This window comes from Macaca fascicularis, chromosome 15 (assembly GCF_037993035.2).
Source record: "Macaca fascicularis isolate 582-1 chromosome 15, T2T-MFA8v1.1".
NCBI classification, from domain to species: Eukaryota; Metazoa; Chordata; class Mammalia; order Primates; family Cercopithecidae; genus Macaca; species Macaca fascicularis.
The window spans coordinates 58,010,133-58,029,325 of NC_088389.1; the positions used below are offsets into that span (position 1 = coordinate 58,010,133).

A 19,193-nucleotide genomic window follows, 5' to 3' on the forward strand; every position below is an offset into this window, starting at 1 on the left:
TGAAGCTATGAAAAACTTGATTATTTTAGTCTAAGCTGATGTAATAATAACAGTAATAGGATATTAACTTACTGTCTACTATGTGTCAAGTATCATGCTAGATATTTTACTGTCATTATTTCATTTAATTCTCACACAAGTGAAATATCGTAATCTATAGTTTATGGATGAGGAAATTGACGCTTAAAAATTAAATGGCTGGCCGGGTGCAGTAGTTCACGCCTGTAATCCCAGCACTTTGGGAGGCTGAGGTGGGCAGATCACGAGATCAGGGGATTGAGACCATCCTGGCTAACACAGTGAAACCTCATTTCTACTAAAAATACAAAAAATTAGCCAGGCATGGTGGCGGGTGCCTGTAGTCCCAGCTACTCGGGAGGCTGAGGCAGGAGAATGGCGTGAACCCGGGAGGCGGAGGTTGCAATGAGCCCAGATGGCGCCACTGCACTCCAGCCTGGGTGACAGACCGAGACTCCATCTCAAAAAAAAAAAAAAAAAATTAAATGGCTTAGCCAAGATACTACTACTAATAAATAACAGTTAGAATTTAAAACTCAGGTTTATCTGACTCTAAAATCTATACCTTTTTCTACCAATACGACACTGGATAGTATTAAAATGAATCTACTAAATTCTATTCTCAATTACATTTCTAGTATTCATTCAAATTATTTGCGTTCGGTGTTAAGAGAAAAAGTTAAATATCTATAAATGATAACCATAGCATATAAAGATTTTACTATGTGTGTTTATGCTTTTCAGGCTCAGAAGTAAGCCCTAATACATCTGAATCTAGGAAGCGGTGAGTTATGGTAAAACATTAATCCACTGTATTAGGTTAAACACTAAGAATTGCTACTGAAATGATGTTTCATTCAGAGAAGGCCTCTTCAGTCCTCCTCCAGGACAATGGGCAGCACAGAAAGTGTTCGATTTAATTAGTTGTGTATGTAGAAAGAGACACTCATCTGTTTCCATGGAGTCAAACACATCACTGACATACTTCTCCATGGAAACAGAGAGGGGAAAACAGAAAATGCTAAAGTGAATGAATTCACTGAGCAGTTGGTGAACAAAGATGCAAGAAAAAAAATTCATCTGTAGTACTATGTCACTAGTTTAGAAAAGAGAAATAGCATATATTTAGAGATCATCAAATATGTGATACATAAAAAGATGTTTAAAATACATTGAAATTATGACCTGGCATTCATAGGCATAGAAAAAAATTACATTGAAATTTAAGATGAAACGTTATTTTTGTACAAATATATAAATGCTGGAAAATACTCCAGAGCAAAGGTGCACAGAAAACATAATGGCACAATTCTTAAAAGATGAGGAGTGGCACCCTCAGTCAGTAATTAATAAGAAGTTCCTCAAACAAGATGATAGAAAACAGAAAAACAATTTATAAATAAGTTTATTAGCTATATACTGGCTTCACATCATGATTACTTTTTGGTTTTTAAGGATTTTCTCTTTGGGGATTTTCAAGGCTTCAAGTTTTAATAATAACACATTAATTAATCTGTATGACTGAGTCATAAAAATATAAGTGTTTTTAATTTATAACATACTGCACTTTTTTTCTTTGAAGGTTATATTTTTAATTAAAGCAATAAAGAATTCATTTTACATGGTACTTTTTCTTGATACATCCTGACTTAAAATTTTTTTTTCTCATGGAATTTAGTCTCAACCTGCTCCTCAATTCAATTTCATTCAACTTAATTCATTTTTAGTCCTGGCCCTCAAGATGATTATAGACTACTTGGGAGAAAAGATACTTAAAGAATGATTATAGTATTTATTCATTCCTTCAACAAATATATTTCTTATGTGCTTACTATGTGCCAAGTACTGTGCTGGATTTTGTGGATTTAGTGATGAATTAAACAGACCCAGTCTACTTTCATGAAGGCCACTAGCCTATGGAGGAGAGAGATGTTAAAATAGTCATACACATAAATATACAGTGATAATCTGAAACAAGTTCTATGAAGAAAAACTACAGAGGGCCAAGAGGGAATACAATGAACAGATTTCATTGAGACTGGATGGTTTGAGGGCCTTTTTAAAGAAGTGACCTTAAAACTGAAACCTCAAGGATGACTAAGAGTTATTCAGACAGACAATGGGGAGAACAGCATTTCAGGCAAAAGCCCTGAGATGAAAAAGGGCTTGGCAGGTGTGAGACACTGAAAGAAGGCAAGTTTTTCTTGTAAGGGAGTGGTAAAACGTGAGGATGGACAGGTAAAGAGATACAAGTAATCTGTTACATTTTATTCCAAGTATAATGGGAACAATGAAAGAGTTTTGAGCAGGAAAATGACAAAAGTGTAATATACATACATTTTTTTAGTTCAAGTGAACATGGAACATTTAGCAAAAAGTCAAAAATGGCAACATTAAAGTGTTTAAGGGATGTATATGTAGGTGGTAAAACCACAATGTAATGATTACTATAAAAGTCAAGATAGCCTATTACCCTAGTGGGTAGAGAAGGATGCATTAGGGGCTTCTGGGGTTACTGACAATGTGCTGTTCCTTAACCTAGGTGGTTTAAGTGGGTGTTTGCTTTATGGTTATTTGTTAAATTGTACATATAAGTTGTATGCACTTCTCTATATCTATACTTCAAAATAAGAAAGTATATTTTGTTTTAATAAAAGAGTGAATTAAGGTAAATAAGTGGGGATAATGGGTACAGGTGGCCCAAGAATCTTGGTTTTGGTGACAGACAGCAATATTTGCCCCCCATTCATTCTTGCATTTTTCTTTTTAGAAATTGAGCACTGTGGGAAAAAATTTTTGCAATCTACTCTTCTGACAAAGGACTAATATCCAGAACCTACAAAGAACTCAAACAAATTTACAAGAAAAAAACAAACAACCCCATCAAAAAGTGGGCAAAGGATATGAACAGACAGTTCTCAAAAGAAGACATTCATACAGCCAACAGACACATGAAAAAATGCTCATCATCACTGGCCATCAGAGAAATGCAAATCAAAACCACAATGAGATACCACCTCACACCAGTTAGAATGGCAATCATTAAAAAGTCAGGAAACAACAGGTGCTGGAGAGGATGTAGAGAAATAGGAATACTTTTACACTGTTGGTGGGACTGTAAACTAGTTCAACCATTGTGGAAAACAGTGTGGCGATTCCTCAAGGATCTAGAACTAGAAATACCATATGACCCAGCCATCCCATTACTGGGTATATACCCAAAGGATTATAAATCATGCTGCTATAAAGACACATGCACACATATGTTTATTGCAGCACTATTCACAATAGCAAAGACTTGGAACCAACCCAAATGTCCATCAGTGACAGACTGGATTAAGAAAATGTGGCACATATACACCATGGAATACTATGCAGCCATAAAAAAGGATGAGTTCATGTCCTTTGTAGGGACATGGATGCAGCTGGAAACCACCATTCTGAACAAACTATCACAAGAACAGAAAACCAAACACCGCATGTTCTCACTCACAGGTGGGAATTGAACAATGAGATCACTTGGACAGGGAAGGGGAACATCACACACCAGGGCCTATTGTGAGGAGTGGGGAGGGGGTAGGGATGGCATTGGGAGTTATACCTGATGTAAATGACGAGTTGATGGGTGCTGATGAGTTGATGGGTGCAGCACACCAACATGGCACATGTATACATATGTAACAAACTTGCAGGTGTGCACATGTACCCTAGAACTTAAAGTATAATTAAAAAAAAAAAAAAGAAATTGAGCACTGTGAGTTTTAGCTGGGCATGATACCATCCAGGGCAAGACTTTTTTTTTTTTTTCAGCTTCTTTTGTTCTAGGTGTGGCTTTGTGGTCTAAGTCTAGTCTACCTCCTTAATGACAAATTGCTTTCCCTATGCTCTCTCTTTCCCCTTCCTGCTGACTGGGCTATCACTATAATGAACATATCTGCCTTTGACCCAGAAATAGGAGCATCATGTTGAGAATGGAAGAGCCAAGGACCAGCAGCATACCTGATGGTTTTGTAAAATGGAGTTATCTATCTAACCTACTCTGCCCACATAGCTGTGTACTATTACACAGCTGGGTTCAACTGCTTAGTAGTTGCCAGGAAGACAGGTTTGGTCCATCCAGAGTTGGGATTGCAATATTATGAAAATGAAATATACTTCTATCTTATTTAAGTCATGGTTGTATCAGTTTAGCCTGTGCACTAATGCAGTCATGAGGGAAAGTTGAGAATGGCAATACCTAGAGGGAGTTGAAGAAACAGAGATGGGATTTTTAAATAATGGAAACAATTAAGCATATTTAAGTGTTGATGGAAAGAATTTAGCATAGAAGAAAGGTTGAAGATATAGTAGTCAGAGGGAGAAAAAAAGAAGCAATGTCCCTGAGAAGACAGGAAGGGATGGAATACACAGCAGGTGTGGAAGAACTGGCCTTTAACAGAAAGACGGATCTTTGCTCTGTTTTAGCAGTAAGATGAAGAGAGAAGATGGGTACAGATGGAGGTAGATTTGTAGATATCATGCTGAAAGACAAGGGAGTTCCTATTTAATGTCTTCATTTCCTCTAGTAAGCCTAGTGCATTAAAGAGAATGAAAGGAGGGGGAACTGGCAGTCAGAGGATTCGGTAGAGTGAGAGGTATTAAACATTCATTATGGAAAAAATGTGGTATGATAAGCAGTAAGTGCTGAGTACCTATTTGAAGTCGGTAATCATGAATTTGGGGTGCTATCAGTCTTTCAGCTGGATTTAACTGCTCTTAGCAAGATAGGTTTGGTACATCCAGAGTTGGGATTGCAACAGTCAAGTACAACAGAAGGCAAAAAAAAAAAAAAAAAAGGTAATTTTTCCAAGAGAAGGATTTTAATAACACACATAGAATCAAGACTGAGTAGTGAGGAAGGAAAAGGCAGAAGGAAAACTGATGGTCAAAACTAGAAGCTAGCGGATTGGAGGTCTCAGTGAGCATGGAAAATTGTTGTTTGTCATCAGCAAGTGAGCTGAAAATAAAGGAGTTTTAGTTGAATGGTAGAATGTTTGAGTGATTTGGAGGTGGTAGAAAATGTCGAGTTCGAGTGAATGTAGATAGCTGAGGTAAAGTAAGAATAAGCAGAGGAAGAGAAATCTTCACAGAGCGTGTGATAAAATAGTTTTGTCTTTAAAGATGAGTGGAGTTTGTTTAGCACAGAAGAAGGTAACAGAGTGGCAGATAGACAAGAGGTAGGGGAACAGAACATATAGAGAAAATGAGACAAAATTCATGGCTTATTGGGAAATAGAAGTAATCTTTAGCTTAGCCAGAGGTTACGGTACACCAGAAGTTCCTGGAGAAACTGCAAATGTAGGGTAAAAAAGTCTGAAGGAACAGGTATGAAAGTTCAAGTAATTTGGACTTTATTTGGTAGCCTGAGTTGTCAATCATGATGTCACCAGACACTAGTGTGAATAAAGATTAGAAATAATACATTTTTATTGTATTCTCTTTGGGATTTGCAACTTGTGAATATCTGGATTTATGATAGAAAGACAGATCTTTGCTCTGTTTTAGCAGGAAGCTAAAGTTCTAGAAAATTCTTAACCATTCTTTGTTCTCTCTTCTAGAACTCTTACATTGGACTTGTCTATATATCATTTATACACGCAAATGACAGGGAAACATTGAATCAATTTTAAATCATTAAAAATTAAATTATTTTTAAACTTTAATACTTTGGGTATATATTAAATGTTAAAAGATTATCCACTGTCTCATTCTAGATATCTGTTAACATAAAGATGAATTCGTTCCCTTAGTACTTTAGAATACCTATCTAGATTTAGTGCTAAATACATAGAAATTTCTAAAGTACTTTTCACCTAATCCTAACCCATATTTTTAAGTTTTAGGACTTAATTTCTTTCTTGTTCATGTGTTGGAAGAAAATATATATAATAACATATTTCCATTAAAATGTATGAGAACACTGCAAATTAAAACTAACATTAACAAACTTCCTCAGGACAGTTGCTTTTAAAGTTTCTGTACTTAAGGGGACTGCTTACCTGCGATGAGCCTCTGTAGAGCACCCTTATCTCCGTTAACGGCAGCAGCATGGACTTGTGATGCTAATGAGGAACCAGCAAACAGCAGGTTCTCTGACTTATTCATAGTTTTCTTAGCAATTGGAGCAACCTGAAACAATGATTCAATGAGCGCAGGGAGCAAACATTTCTGAAACCTGTCTCATCAGTTTCAAGTGGATATTTTATAAATATGGTTTACTAGAAATATTTGACTAGGATTAGAAAAATCTATAGTCCTGGCTGGGTGTAGTGGCACATGTCTTTAATACTAGCGGTTTGGGAGGCCAACACAGGAGAATTGCTTGAGGCCAGAAGTTTGAGACCAGCCTGGGCAAGATAGTGAGGCTGTCTATCTTAGTGAGACCTGTCTCAAAAGAAAAAAAGCTACAGTCCTAGTCCTAGAATTGGCATTAGGTGGCAAATTAGGTGATCTCTGTACAAGTTGCTCATCTGCTCATCTGTAAAATGAGAGGGTAGGTGCTTCTAGGACTCTTCTTAGGGACTATCTGAGGAAAAAAACAAAGACAATAATTAACATTAGGCACAGGGCTCAGGGTTACAGTGACACAAGCAATATGATGCCACACAATCTAAGTTAATACAAGTAATATGATGCCACATAATATTAAACATTAGAATTGATATTGGGAATAAAAGTGAGCCTGATCCACAAAAAAAGTATAACATAAACTTAATTTTGAAGTCAGAATTAGCTGGATTTAAGCACTAAATAAACTTAAAAAAAATTAATTAGGGCTGGGCATGGTGACTCATGCCTGTAATCCCAGCAGTTTGTGAGGCCAAGACAGGAGAATTTCTTGAGCCCAGGAGTTTGAGACCAGCCTGGGCAATATAGTGAGACCTCATTTCTACAAATCCCATCCTGTCCCCTTCCCTCATCACCCCTCCCCTCCCGTTCCCTCCCCTCGCCTCCCCTTTCTTCCCCTCCCCTTTCCTCCCCTCTAGTCTTTTCGAGACAGGGTCTTGTTCTGTCACCCAGGCTAGAATGCAGTGGTGCAATGTCAGCTCATTGCACCCTCTGCCTCCAGGGCTTAAGCAATTCTCCTGCCCCAGCCTCCTCAGTAGCTGGGATTATAGGCACCTGTCACCACATCCGGCTAATTTTTGTATTTTTTAGTAGAGATGGGGTTTCACCATGTTGGCCAGGCTGGTCTCGAACTCTTGACCTCAAGTGATCCGCCCACCTTGGCATCCCAAAGTGCTGGGATTACAGGCATGAGATCACCATGCCCTGCCTACCAAAAGTTTTTAAAAATCAGCAGAGCATGGTGCACACACTGTAATCCTAGCTACTCGGGAGGCTGAGGTGGGAGTTTTGCTTGAACCTGAGAAACAGTTTGCAGTGAGCTGAGATCACACCATTGCCCTCCAGACTGGGCGACAGGTTGAGACCCGGTCTCAGAAAAAAATTAAAAAATTAGCTAAGGCCGGGTGTGCTGGCTCATGCCTGTAATCCCAGCACTTTGGGAGGCCAAGGCGGGCAGATCACCCGAGGTCAGGAGTTTGAGACCAGCGTGGCCAACATGGCAAAACCCTGCCTCTACTAAAAATACAAAAATTAGCTGGGCGTGGTGGTGCGCGCCCGTAATCCCAGCTATTCAGGAGGCTGAGGCAAGAGAATTGCTTGGACCTCAGAGGTGGAGGCTGCAGTGAGCCGAGATCGTGCCATTGCACTCCAGCCTGGGCAACAGAGCAAGGCTCCATCTGAAAAAAAAAAAAATTAGTTAAAAAAAATTTTTTAAAGAGATGGGATCTCGCTATGTTACCTAGGCTGGAGGGCAGTGGCTATTCACAGGGGCAATCCCACTACGATCAGCATAGGAGTTTTGACCTGGACCAGTTCACTCCTTCTTAGGCATCCTGGTGGTCTTCCACTCCTGGGAGATCACCATATTGATGCCAAACTTAAAGTGGACACTCGAATGGCATAGCGCACTACAGCCTGAAACTCCTGAGTTAAGCAATCCTCCCTCCTCAGCCACCTGAATAGCTGGGACTTCAGGCATGTGCCATCACACCTGGCTGAGTACTAAATTAAAAGGTACCTAGTTCTTTCCCTCATTCCCACAAAAAGTGAAATTTTTATTTGTTCTCTCCTTGGTCCACCAGGAAAATATACCTAGATTGAGGTCTTAACCATAAGATGTTGCTTGGAACATCATATCACTAAGATGAACCACATTTCAATAAGGACAATTTTGTTCTGACTGGTAGTCTCATGGAGCTTATAAGAACCTTTTAAAAACATGTGACAGGAGTTTGAGAAACCAGCCTGACCAATATGGTGAAACCCCGTGCCTACTGAAAATACAAAAATTAGCTGGGCTGTGGTGGCACACACCTGTAATCCTAGCTACTCAGGAGGCTGAAATGGGAGAATTGCTTGAACCTGGGAGGTGGATGGAGGTTGCAGTGAGCCAAGATCGTGCCAGTGCACTCCAGCCTGGGTGACAGACAGACACACTGTCTCAAAAAAAAAAAAAAAAAAAAAGTATCTGCTGCACAGGAAGATAGTGAGATCCCTATCACAGGAGTGTTTAAGAAAGCAGAGACTGGACTATGACAGAAATGCAGCAAGAATTCAAATATCTGATAGGAAACAGGAATAGTTGCATCAGTGATCTTAAATATCCTTCCTAAACCACTAAAGCTGCTTTATCAAAGTTCCAAAGTTGAATGCCTACAAGGACCAGAGAGGTAACAACTGTTAGAAACGTAGGCAGTCAGAATCACGGTAAACTCGAGCACATGTACTTATCTAAAGGGAGCAGCTGTTAACCAGCTCCAGTTAATTGCTGCCACGAGGGTATGCAAGTGCTTTTCTGATTTCACCAAAAAGCAGGTCACGCCAATCGCTGTTACTCCTGAGGATCTGGGAGTTTTCTAAGATAAATTTATAATGGATGAGCTGGTATTTGTCCTGTCTTTGACAAGGATTATTGGTTCAAATTCTGCCCTTGAGAGAACATATTAATACTTTCTTAATTATGGTAAAGGACAGCTCTCTCTGTCTTTATTTTGCTGACGATTTGAGTTAAGGTACTGGCAGAAAATACGAAGGAAGAGAGTGTTGTGAGACACCTCAGTCATGTATAAGTGTAACAGTCATGTCAGAAGAACTACTGTCATATCCAGGATTACATTAAGGGTACTTGAGAGAAGCCACAAAATAGAGGTGGAGGTGAAAACATGGGAGGGGAGTAACCGTACTTGGGTTCTAGGCCCAGTTATATTTATAATCAGCAGTGTGTCCCCAGGCTACATCAGCTTTCTGGGTTTCTGTAAAATGCAAAAAATAATAAGGGTGGACCACGTTCACATTTGTTCATTCAACAAGCTGAGTGACAACTATGTGCTAGGCACTGTTCTAAACTCTAAGACCTGTCATTTTCCATTCTAAGTGATCAGAGTTTTAGGCACATCAGAACCACAAAAAAATTTCTTTACATCCTTTGAAAAACACACTAAAAATGTGATCTCTGTTTTTTTTATGTGTGTGTGTGTGTGTGTGTGTATATATATACATATACACTTTTTACTTCATAATTCTTAGCATGGTAACAGGTATATAACAGGTACTCAGTAGATGTTTGTTGGATGAAAGGTCACAGGCTGAGTGCTAAGTCCAAAAAGTGGGCAGGATCAAAGTTTAATTTCTTGAATTATGAGTCTCTGCTCTTTTAAAATTTCCCATTTCAACACTCTTTGGACTCTGTCAGGGGCGTGGACAAGAGATAGGAGTACTAGTCTAGGAGTCAGGCAACCTTGGTAAGAGTATTAGTTCTGCCACTGTCTATATTTTGTCACCCTGAGAAAGCCATTATCTAGTTTTTTTTCTTAAGAAAAAATGTATTTTTTGCTCCTTTAAAAAAAATAAATCATTTTTTATAGATAAAAATCAAAACCACTCTGTTAAAGTGCTATAAAATGCAAAAGTGTCATCAACCTTGCCTAATTATACAAGCCCGTGTAATAAAGGCTCTAATTGTAACCGTACAAAACTAGAGGTACTGCAGTCACACTCATAGGAACAGTAATTTTGATTAGGACTAAAGGGTTGGTTGGTCGGGAAGTTCTCAGAGATGGTGACATTTAAGATAGCATTCCAGAGAGAGAACGCGGAAAGGCCATTCCAGGCAGCAAGAAAGGTGGAGCAAAGGCGGGAGTGGGGAGAACCACAAAAGCACAGTGTGCCTCCTGGGTACTAAGAAGAGATCGCGTGGGCTCCTGGACCTCAGGTGTTTGCAGAAGAACCGCAGAGCTACCTGGGGCCAGGTTAAGATCCTCGACTGCTTTGCTAAGGAATTTCGTAATTATACTGGAGGAGCGATCCACGCCTCAGCAGCAATCACTCACGCAGTTTTCCAGTTTACGACGTGCTATCCCATCCCTTACCACACCTATTCCTTACAGGAGCCCTCAGAGACAATTAGGGATAAGTCATTGACTCATTCAACTGAGGCCCCGAGTGGTGGCTCTGACTTTAATAATGCAGGAATTAGAGCAGAAAGAAGAGGTAGCGGGCGAGGAGGCCAATGATGGAGGCTCAGGCCACAGCCTAGGCCAGGAAGGCCGTGAGTCTGCAGCAAAGGCCAAGGCGGTGCAGACCGATCGATCCGAGCCTCCCCAGCCAGGCCCCCTCCTACTCACCCTCGCCTCCTCCAGGACTGACGTCCCGGGGACGGCTCCAGGAGTGCGACCCGGACCGGGCCGCCCCTCCTGCCAGGCCGGGACACTACACCCAGCCAGGTCAGACCCCACGGCGCTGAAGCTAGCAGAGCCCCTCAGAAGGCCGCCCGAGGCTTTCGGCCGCACACCCTTCTGGGAATTGTAGTTCCCATCCTCTGAAGCACTGCGTACACCCGCCCTCAGCCCTTCTATCCCACAGGCCCCAGCGCGTAGAGGACTCGGTGGACCTGGGCCGAGAGCCCAATGGGAAAGGAAGTTCTAGATGACCAACGGCGTGCGGGGTGAGGCTAGTGCAGGACTACATTTCCCGGAGTGCACCGAGGTGGGCAGGACCCGGAAGTGAGGGTGTGAGAGGCCTCTCTGGAAGTTGTCCCGGGTGTTCGCCGCTGGAACCCGGGTCGAGAGGACGAGGTGCGGCTGCTTGGAGAATCCACCGCTGCCGCCGGCTCCGGGAGCCCAGCCCTTTACTAACCCAACCCAACCCAGCCCAGTCCCAGCCGCCAGCGCCTGTCCCTGCCGCGGAGCCCAGCGTTACCATGCATCCAGCCGTCTTCCTATCCTTACCCGACCTCAGATGCTCCCTTCTGCTCCTGGTGAGTGAGGGAATGACAGACCCATCGACAGACTCACGAACGGCCTCCCGCCCTCGCCCGGGGAGAACACTGCTACCCCTGCCCCTGCTTTCCCGTTTTTTCCTCCAGTGTTTTGGAGTGCACCCTCCCCCGCTGCCTTCACTCTCGCCATCCGTCTGTCGGCTTCCAGGCACGGGGTCCCCGAGGCCTGAGAAACCAGGGTCGGGGGAGAACGGGAGAATTAGCCCTGAGGGAGTGATACGTGGGAGGGTCGCGGCGTAGGAGCTTCCCCTTCTCCCCAAAGTCTGGGGTTTTCAGTTTCGACGGCTAGCGGACCTGGTGGTAGCTTGAATCGGAAAAGACCAAGCATAGACCTAGCATTCCTTCCCACCCTCTCCATTTGGGAAGAGTGTGAGATCGACAGGTGCTAGGGTTGTGTGAATCTCACTCTATCTAGATCCCTGAAGCGGTGCCCAGGTTGGCAGAACCCTCTGTTGTGGCTTGATGCGATTGGTTGGGAACCCGGAACTGGAGACTGCTTTGGATTCCACTGGGAGAATAGAGTTTGAAGGGTGGAAGGTGTGGTTACCTGACAGTCTGAGCGCAAGGTCTCCCTCAAATCTTGTTGCAATGTATTTCCCCATCGAAGCAGATTTCTTCTTCATTGTGCCTTATTTGAATATGCATTAATTCCTAACTGCCTAACCTGCTCAGCATCATCCCATCTTAAAAGAATCTTTCCCTAGTCCCTCTTGCTCCAGAGTGCGTCTTGAGTGTGCAGGCTAAGTGATCCAGGCTTCAGGTCAAATTGAGACAAAAGGGAAGAACTAGACACATATGGCAAAATGACTTACGTTTAATTGGGCTGTTATTATAATGTAATATTTGAAAATACCTTAATTGTAGTGGATTTTTAGAAATTCAGATTTAAACACGAAACTACTTTCTTTACAATTTAAGAAGCAATTTAGTGACTCATATTAAGTCACATAGCTAGTTACAGGCAAAGCTGGGATTAGAAAAAGGTCTCTTGACTTGCAGTGCTTATTCCGCCATATCCCATTAAATGTTTAATATTTGTGTTTGAAATAGTTCTTTCTTTTCTTTTGTCACTTGCACCTTTTCAGAAAAAGCACTGTAAAAAACTAAATGGAATGTCAAAGTACTTTTGAGAACAAAAAGTTGTATATAAACATTGTAATATTAAATGATAGAGTGTCTTATTGCCACTTCTTACAAGTATACAATAGTAAATGACTTCTGTATCGAGGAAAATATTCTGTATAGTGCTATTTCTTGGTGATTTCATTATACACTGTAATACATTTTTCCTTCTAGAAGTGTTAGAATAATACCATTATGAGAGACCACTCTCTCCTTAAGACTGGACACTTATCTTTTTCTTATCCACTAACTTAAGTTATGAATTGTGTGCACTTTTAGGGTATCAGAAAAAAAGGGCAAAATCTTAAGACATTGGAAAGGAAAGTTGAGACACTGAGCAGGCAAACTATATCAGATGCACTTTCCTCAAGTGGTATGTTTGGTTGTAAAGCTAAGTTATGAAGAAGAAATAATTTATTTTGGAATAACTCATGCTTTTTATAGAAAAACCTAATCTTGTTAAATGTGAGTTTTTTTCCCAAATAGAATCCAGATTTAACTAAAATCTAAGCATTTTGTATAATTATCTTTCTAAGCAAATGTAAAGACATGAAAATCTGGAAAATATGTTAGAGAATACCTGCAGATATGAAAAGGCTGAAAAATAAAGCCCCAGAAAAGGTTTAATAAACTAGAATTACAGGTCAAACTAGATTTAATTGGAATACAGTGTTTACCTAGTTTTAATACTCATATGCTAGTTAGCAAATATTTGTAAAACATCCATCCTGTCTAATCACAACTTTGAGTTGCTTACTTAATTGGTAATTCTCTCCTACTGATGGAAACTGCTTACTCAGTATTCTCGCTGTCTAATAATTTGTCCTCTTTGTTCCCCTGTGTACTTTTTTCCTACTCCTCCAACTTTCTCTCTCAGACCTCAAGTTTATTCCTTCTCACATACAGATGTAGAAAAGACAAGTTCCTGTTTAGCTGAGGTCATCATTTTTCCCTTAAATAGCCTCCTCTAAAAAGCTATGCCTTCTCTTACTGTGATAATTTTCTTCAGGCACTTTGTACCTCAACCCTAGAGAACCAGACCTGTTCAAATTTAGTGGTGTTCATATAAGATAACTGCCTAAACATAATCCCAAACTTTTGGAGGCAAGCAGCTATCTTTTCCCTAGTCTCAAAGCATTTTGGAATATATCACTGTGCCACAAAACCTTTCTGGATGGGTAACTAAACACAAAAGCTCAATGTGATAACTTTTTTTCCTGAGCTTATATATATATATTATATATATATATTTTATTTGCATATATATAGATTTTTATTTACATATATTTCGATCGATAGATTTAATTAGCTCTTTTCTGCTTATCTTCCTATCTAAGGTGGGTTTATTCAGGGTTTTCCCCTGGGAAAATGATCAGCAAGGGGGATAGAAATGTTGCCTGTTCTTCCTGTATTGGTTGTGTACAAGTTTTGAAAAGGCGAGATAAGAGAAATAAGACTAAATTGGAAAGAAGTTGTCTCATGCACCCTAAGTAACCTCTTCTGTAGTTCAGATTTGTAGCACTCCAGTCCATTTGTTTTATTGAAGATGTGTTCTCGTTAATCTCTTGATAAGTATGTTTATAGTTCATAATTGTTACTAGTCGTAATTGTCCCGCACGTGAACACCTAAGGGTTTTGCCATTGTTGTTCTTGGTTTGTTCAATATGTATAGGAAGCCAAGAAAAGTTTACTTAGTTTAGGAAGCTATGTAAATTAGAGAGCTAAGTAAACATTTATTTAATCGTTACAAGTACCTTAAAAATAAGCACAGTAGAATTCAGAGATGTCAATTTTATCCTTTAGTGTTAATAATATATGCAGATTCCAGTCTTCAGGAAGAGTACTTTTGTAGGCATGCAGTTTGATTGGTAACTAGGTGAGTTTTATTTATTTTGTTGATTTAACTTGCCCTAGATCAATAGTTTACAAAGCCTGGCTGCTCATTAGAATCATCTGTGGCTGTTTTAATGAAATGATATCGGGGCCCTATACTAGGTCAGTTATATCTGCGAGCCCCAGAAATTAGTTAAAAAAAAATTTCCCAGGTGACATACTAAAGTATGTCCCTCAAAAAAGTAAGAATTAAATAAAAACCACAATACCATTGTCACATCTGGAAAAATAGAAATTCCTTCATATCATCAAATATCTGGTCAGTGTTTGGGTTTTCCTGATTGTTTCCCTTTTTTTTAAAAAAAAAAAACAAAAAACAACATTGTTCAAAGCAAGGGCTATATAAAGTCTATCTATTCCAATTGGCTCATATGTCGTTTATAAAACTTTTTAAACCCATAGGTTCTCTCTTCATCTCATTGTTTTCCTTGTAATTTGTTTAGGAAACTGATCCTCTGTCCTGTAGCATTTGCCACATTCTGGATATTGCTGATTACATCCTTGTGGTGGGGTTTTATGTTTCTCTGTTCCTTGTGTTTCCTGTACATTTGTAATTCAATTTATGTGGTCTTAACCACCAGCTGCATATATATTGCTAGGTTCATTTGTTTCATTTATCTTTCAATTTTTAGTTTTAAAAAATTTACCTTTTATTTTATAATTATATAAAATCTCTTCCAAAGCTAAATCTATAAAGCTAACTATATTTGGATAAGTCTAATTTGTCTCTTTTACTGTCTTATCTCCCCCTCCTAATTAAAGAACCCTTTTTTTTTTTTTTTCCTCGAGGCAGAGTCTAGCTCTGTCACCCAGGCTGGAGTGCAGTGGACTGATCACAGCTCACTGCAGCCCCAACCTCTGAGGCTGAAGCAATCCTCTCACCTCAGCCTCCTGAGTAGCTGGAACTCTGGGACTACAGATGTGTGCTACCACACCTGGCTATTTTTTTTTAGTTTTTGTAGAGACGAGTGTCTCACTATATTGCCCAGGTTGGTCTTGAACTCCTGGCTCAACTGATCCGCCTCCCTTCCAAAGTGCTGGGATTATAGGAATGAGCCACTGTGCCAGACCTAGGAAAATTTAAAAAAAAAAATTTTTTTTGAGTTAGAGTCTCACTCTGTTGCCCAGGCTGCAGTACAATGGCGCCATCTTGACTCATTGCAACCTCCGCCTCCTGGGTTCAAGTGATTCTCCTGCCTCAGCCTCCCCAGTAGCTGGGATTACAGGCACCCGCCACTGTGCCTGGCTAATTTTTATATTTTTAGTAGAGATGGGGTTTCACCATGTTGGCCAGGCTGGTCTCAAACTCCTGATCTGAGATAATCCGCGTTGGCCTCCCAAAGTGCTGGGATTATGGGCATGAGCCACCACGCCCAGCCTGGAAAACTTTTTAAAAAACGTTTTCAAGTTTATGTTCCTTTCTTCTTTTTTTTTTTTTTTTTTTTTTCAAATGTGCAAGCTATTTGTATTTATTTTGGTATATATTTGTTTCTCCCTCCACCTGGATTAAATTGTAGCATATTAGTCACACTTTTCCCCCACCTTTTTTTTAACTTAAAATTTTATTCTGGAGGTGGGGATAGAAATTTTGCCTGTTTCTTTTTAACTGCTTGTGCTTCACTGGATAGATACCAATTCACTGTTGTTACCATTCTTTTGCTATTACAAATAGCTCTGCAAACAATAGCTTATGCTTACATAATTCTGATAATGTATCTTTGAGATAGATTTCTGTACTTGAAGTTGCTAGGGCAAAAGGTAAATGTATATGTAGCTTTGTAGGTATTGCTATATATTTGAAATTACTCTCCCTATAGGGGTTGGGCCATTTTATGACCTCACCAACAATGTAATAGTTTCCCTGTAGCCTTGGTTAAAAAAGTATAATGTCAAATTATTGGATATTTGTCAGTCTGATGGGTGAGAAATGGTATCTCAATGTATTTTAATTTGCCTCTCTTTAATACGAGTGTGATAAAGCTTCTTATGTGTAAAAGTCATTTGCATTTCTTTTTGTGTGAACTGTCTTCCTGTCTAGCCTGGTTTTCTGTAGAATTGTTGGTCTTCTATTTCTAGACTATACAGACACAGACAAACACAGAGTTCTTTTTTTTCCCCCCTAGACAGGGTCTTGCAGTGTAGCCCAGGCTGGAGTGCAGTGGCCTGATCTTGGCTCACTGTAGCCTCAACCTCCCAGGTCACGTGATGCTCCCACCTTAGCCTCCCAAGTAGCTGGGACTACAGGCACAAGCTACCACACCCAGTTAATCTTTGTATTTTTAGTAGAGATGGGGTTTTGCCTTGTTGCCCAGGCTGGTCTTGAACTCCTGGGCTCAAGTGATCCACCCGCTTTGGCCTCCCAAAGTTCTGGTATTATAGGCCTGACCCACTGTGCCCAGCCCACACAGAGTTCTTAACGCTTTATATCCTTAGTTGATTCTGTGATGATGCTCATAGGGTTGAGAAGCACTGGAATATACAGCCATATGTCTGATAGGTTAAAATTTGTAAAACTCTTTTACAAATGTTACAGATGTTTAATTGCTTAGTTATTGAAAAGTTTTTCTAAACTGTGTACTGTGATTTTTAATAGCATTATACTGGCTTAACCTTTAAATACACTATCGCTTACTTCATTATTTGTTAAGACATTTTGGTTACTGGTTATTTCCAGTTTTTCAGTTATTAAAAAATGTACAAAAGGCATGCATACAATGATGTTCACTGCAAATGTCCAGATACATCCTCAGGATACTTTTCTAGAATTATATTTTTTGGGTTATATGGTATATCTTATATTTAGAATTTCTGATATGTTGTACTAAATTGCCCCACTGAAAATTTGTACCAACATGTATTCCTACTAACAGGGTGTGACTATGCCCACTTCCTCACACTCTTATCAATAGTGGGTGTTTTTGTAATCTGTGCTAATTTAGTAGACCAAAAATGGCATCGCAATTTAAATGTACATATCTTTGATTACAACCAAAGTTGAATTTTTTTCATATTTATTGATAATTTTTGTGTGTGCATGTTTGTATTATGTGTTCTTGTTATGTGTCTTCTTTTCAAAAAATTACTTACTCTTCTTCCAGTAATTCAGAATAAATGTACTCACAAGATAGAGTTTATGAACAGTGGAAGGCATTACTCTTTTGAGTCTCCACTCAAAAGGCAGGGTAATTCAAAAGTAGATGTCATGGCATCTATATGAATTCCAACTCTTCCATTTACTTACCCATCATAACCTTGGTTAAATTACTTATTTTTCTTGTCTATAGGGTAAGCACATGGATTTGATGATTTAGTGATTCTTTGTGTAGTCTATCTTATTTTCAAGATACACTACAAAAGCGTATTCCTTTAGCTCCTACTGATTATAGACTTATTATTTGATTGGATAGTTCCTTTAAAAATCTGCTAGCTTGTCAGCATGTTGCAAGTGTGTGCGAGGCATGCTTAGCATGCTTTTGTCACAGCTTTTCTAATATTGACTGTTGGCTGTACTCTATTTCTTCTAACCAAGGGAGTGGTTAAAAACAGTTTGACTTTTTGCAAGATTTATTGATTTTTAGCCTAACTGATTCCATAGAGAGGAACTCATCTATAGCCCAGGCTGCAGGAACTTAATCTGTATCTTTATTATTTTTCTTTTCTGCCTATCATTTGAAAGTCTATTTGCAATCTGCTATGGAGAAGAGAAAGATCATTGAGATGCATATCATGCCTTCAAGAAATTAGTAATTCAGATGAGGAGAGAAGATATATATGTAAATAATTAGAATACCAAAAGGAAAGTAATGGATGCCAAAAGTGTTTGTAGAAGTGGGTTATAGATCCTGCTACTCAGAAGTGTGGTTGTGAGCCCAGGCATCAGCATCATATGAGACCTTTTACATCACCTTACCTCAGAACTACTGAATCAGAACCTTCTCTTTAAGAACTTATACCCAGATGATTCATATGCACATAAAAGTTTGAGAAGTACTGCCATGGATGTTTGGCAGAAACAAATTATTTCTCAATGGAGGAATCAGAGTAGTCTTGGAAAAAGATGAATTTGAATATTGACTTGAATAGTTAAATGGATCAGCTTATTTTCAGTCCTGAATGGAATGAAGAAAAAGGGCTGTGCCTCTCAATAATGTAGTAAACCTTTTCTATCCATTGAATACCTTTTTTTTTTTTTATTGTTTTGTTTTGTTTTTAACAAGTCTTGTTGTCTGGTTGGCTGACGTGGCCAAATGTCAGAATTGGCCCTAAAGAAGCTGGCAAACCCTTTGGCCAACTTCATTAAAACAGTTTGTTATCAACTTAGCAAAAATAAAAATCATGATCTTTAGTGGATTCTAACTAGCATTCAGATTAGTCCATTCAAGAGCGGAGAGGAATACAAATGCCACTTTGGAGAAGTCCCTTCTATAATGCTGTGGGTCTTGGTTCTGTCCTTGTAAATATTGAAATCAAATTCTAACTGCTTTGGGAGTCCTTGGTGATGTTGTGGTCACCGCATTCATCTCTGCAATTCCTACAAACCTGAGATTTCATCATTATGTAGAACTTTGAGCATTATATTGGATTCTAATTTTAAGTCACCTGAATTTGTAGACATGAACATTACTAATATAGTAGAGAAAAGCAACGAAAAAGCAGAAGAAAACCATCTCAGAAAAACATTGTAGTAGTATATGAGCTAAAGAAAACCATAGGCTGAATAGTAGAATGCCAATACTTTCTACATTTCTTCCTTATTATAGTCTGGTAGTGGGACCTT

At 39.5% G+C, this 19,193-nt stretch overlaps 2 protein-coding genes across 14 annotated transcripts in view; one reads left to right on the plus strand and one right to left on the minus strand.

The window, feature by feature from the left end:
* The window catches only part of INVS (inversin), a 238,021-nt gene extending 227,100 nt beyond the window's left edge, over positions 1 to 10,921 (minus strand). For all 12 annotated transcript variants that reach the window (XR_012424505.1, XM_074016960.1, XM_005581184.5 and 9 more), the window contains exons 1-2: positions 10,749 to 10,921; positions 6,057 to 6,186 (exon numbers count right to left, since the gene is read on the minus strand). Coding sequence is in view for 9 of the 12 variants with exons in the window: in XM_074016960.1 (XP_073873061.1) it covers positions 6,057 to 6,162 (106 nt within the window). In the remaining 3 variants the exon portion in view is untranslated. The remainder of the gene's footprint in view (positions 1 to 6,056; positions 6,187 to 10,748) is intronic.
* Positions 10,922 to 11,163: 242 nt separating this feature from the next.
* ERP44 (endoplasmic reticulum protein 44) overlaps positions 11,164 to 19,193 on the plus strand; it is a 115,445-nt gene continuing 107,415 nt past the window's right edge. For both annotated transcript variants that reach the window (XM_045372557.2, XM_005581196.4), the window contains exon 1: positions 11,164 to 11,380. In XM_045372557.2, the coding sequence (XP_045228492.2) occupies positions 11,324 to 11,380 (57 nt within the window). In that variant the 5' untranslated portion in view covers positions 11,164 to 11,323. The remainder of the gene's footprint in view (positions 11,381 to 19,193) is intronic.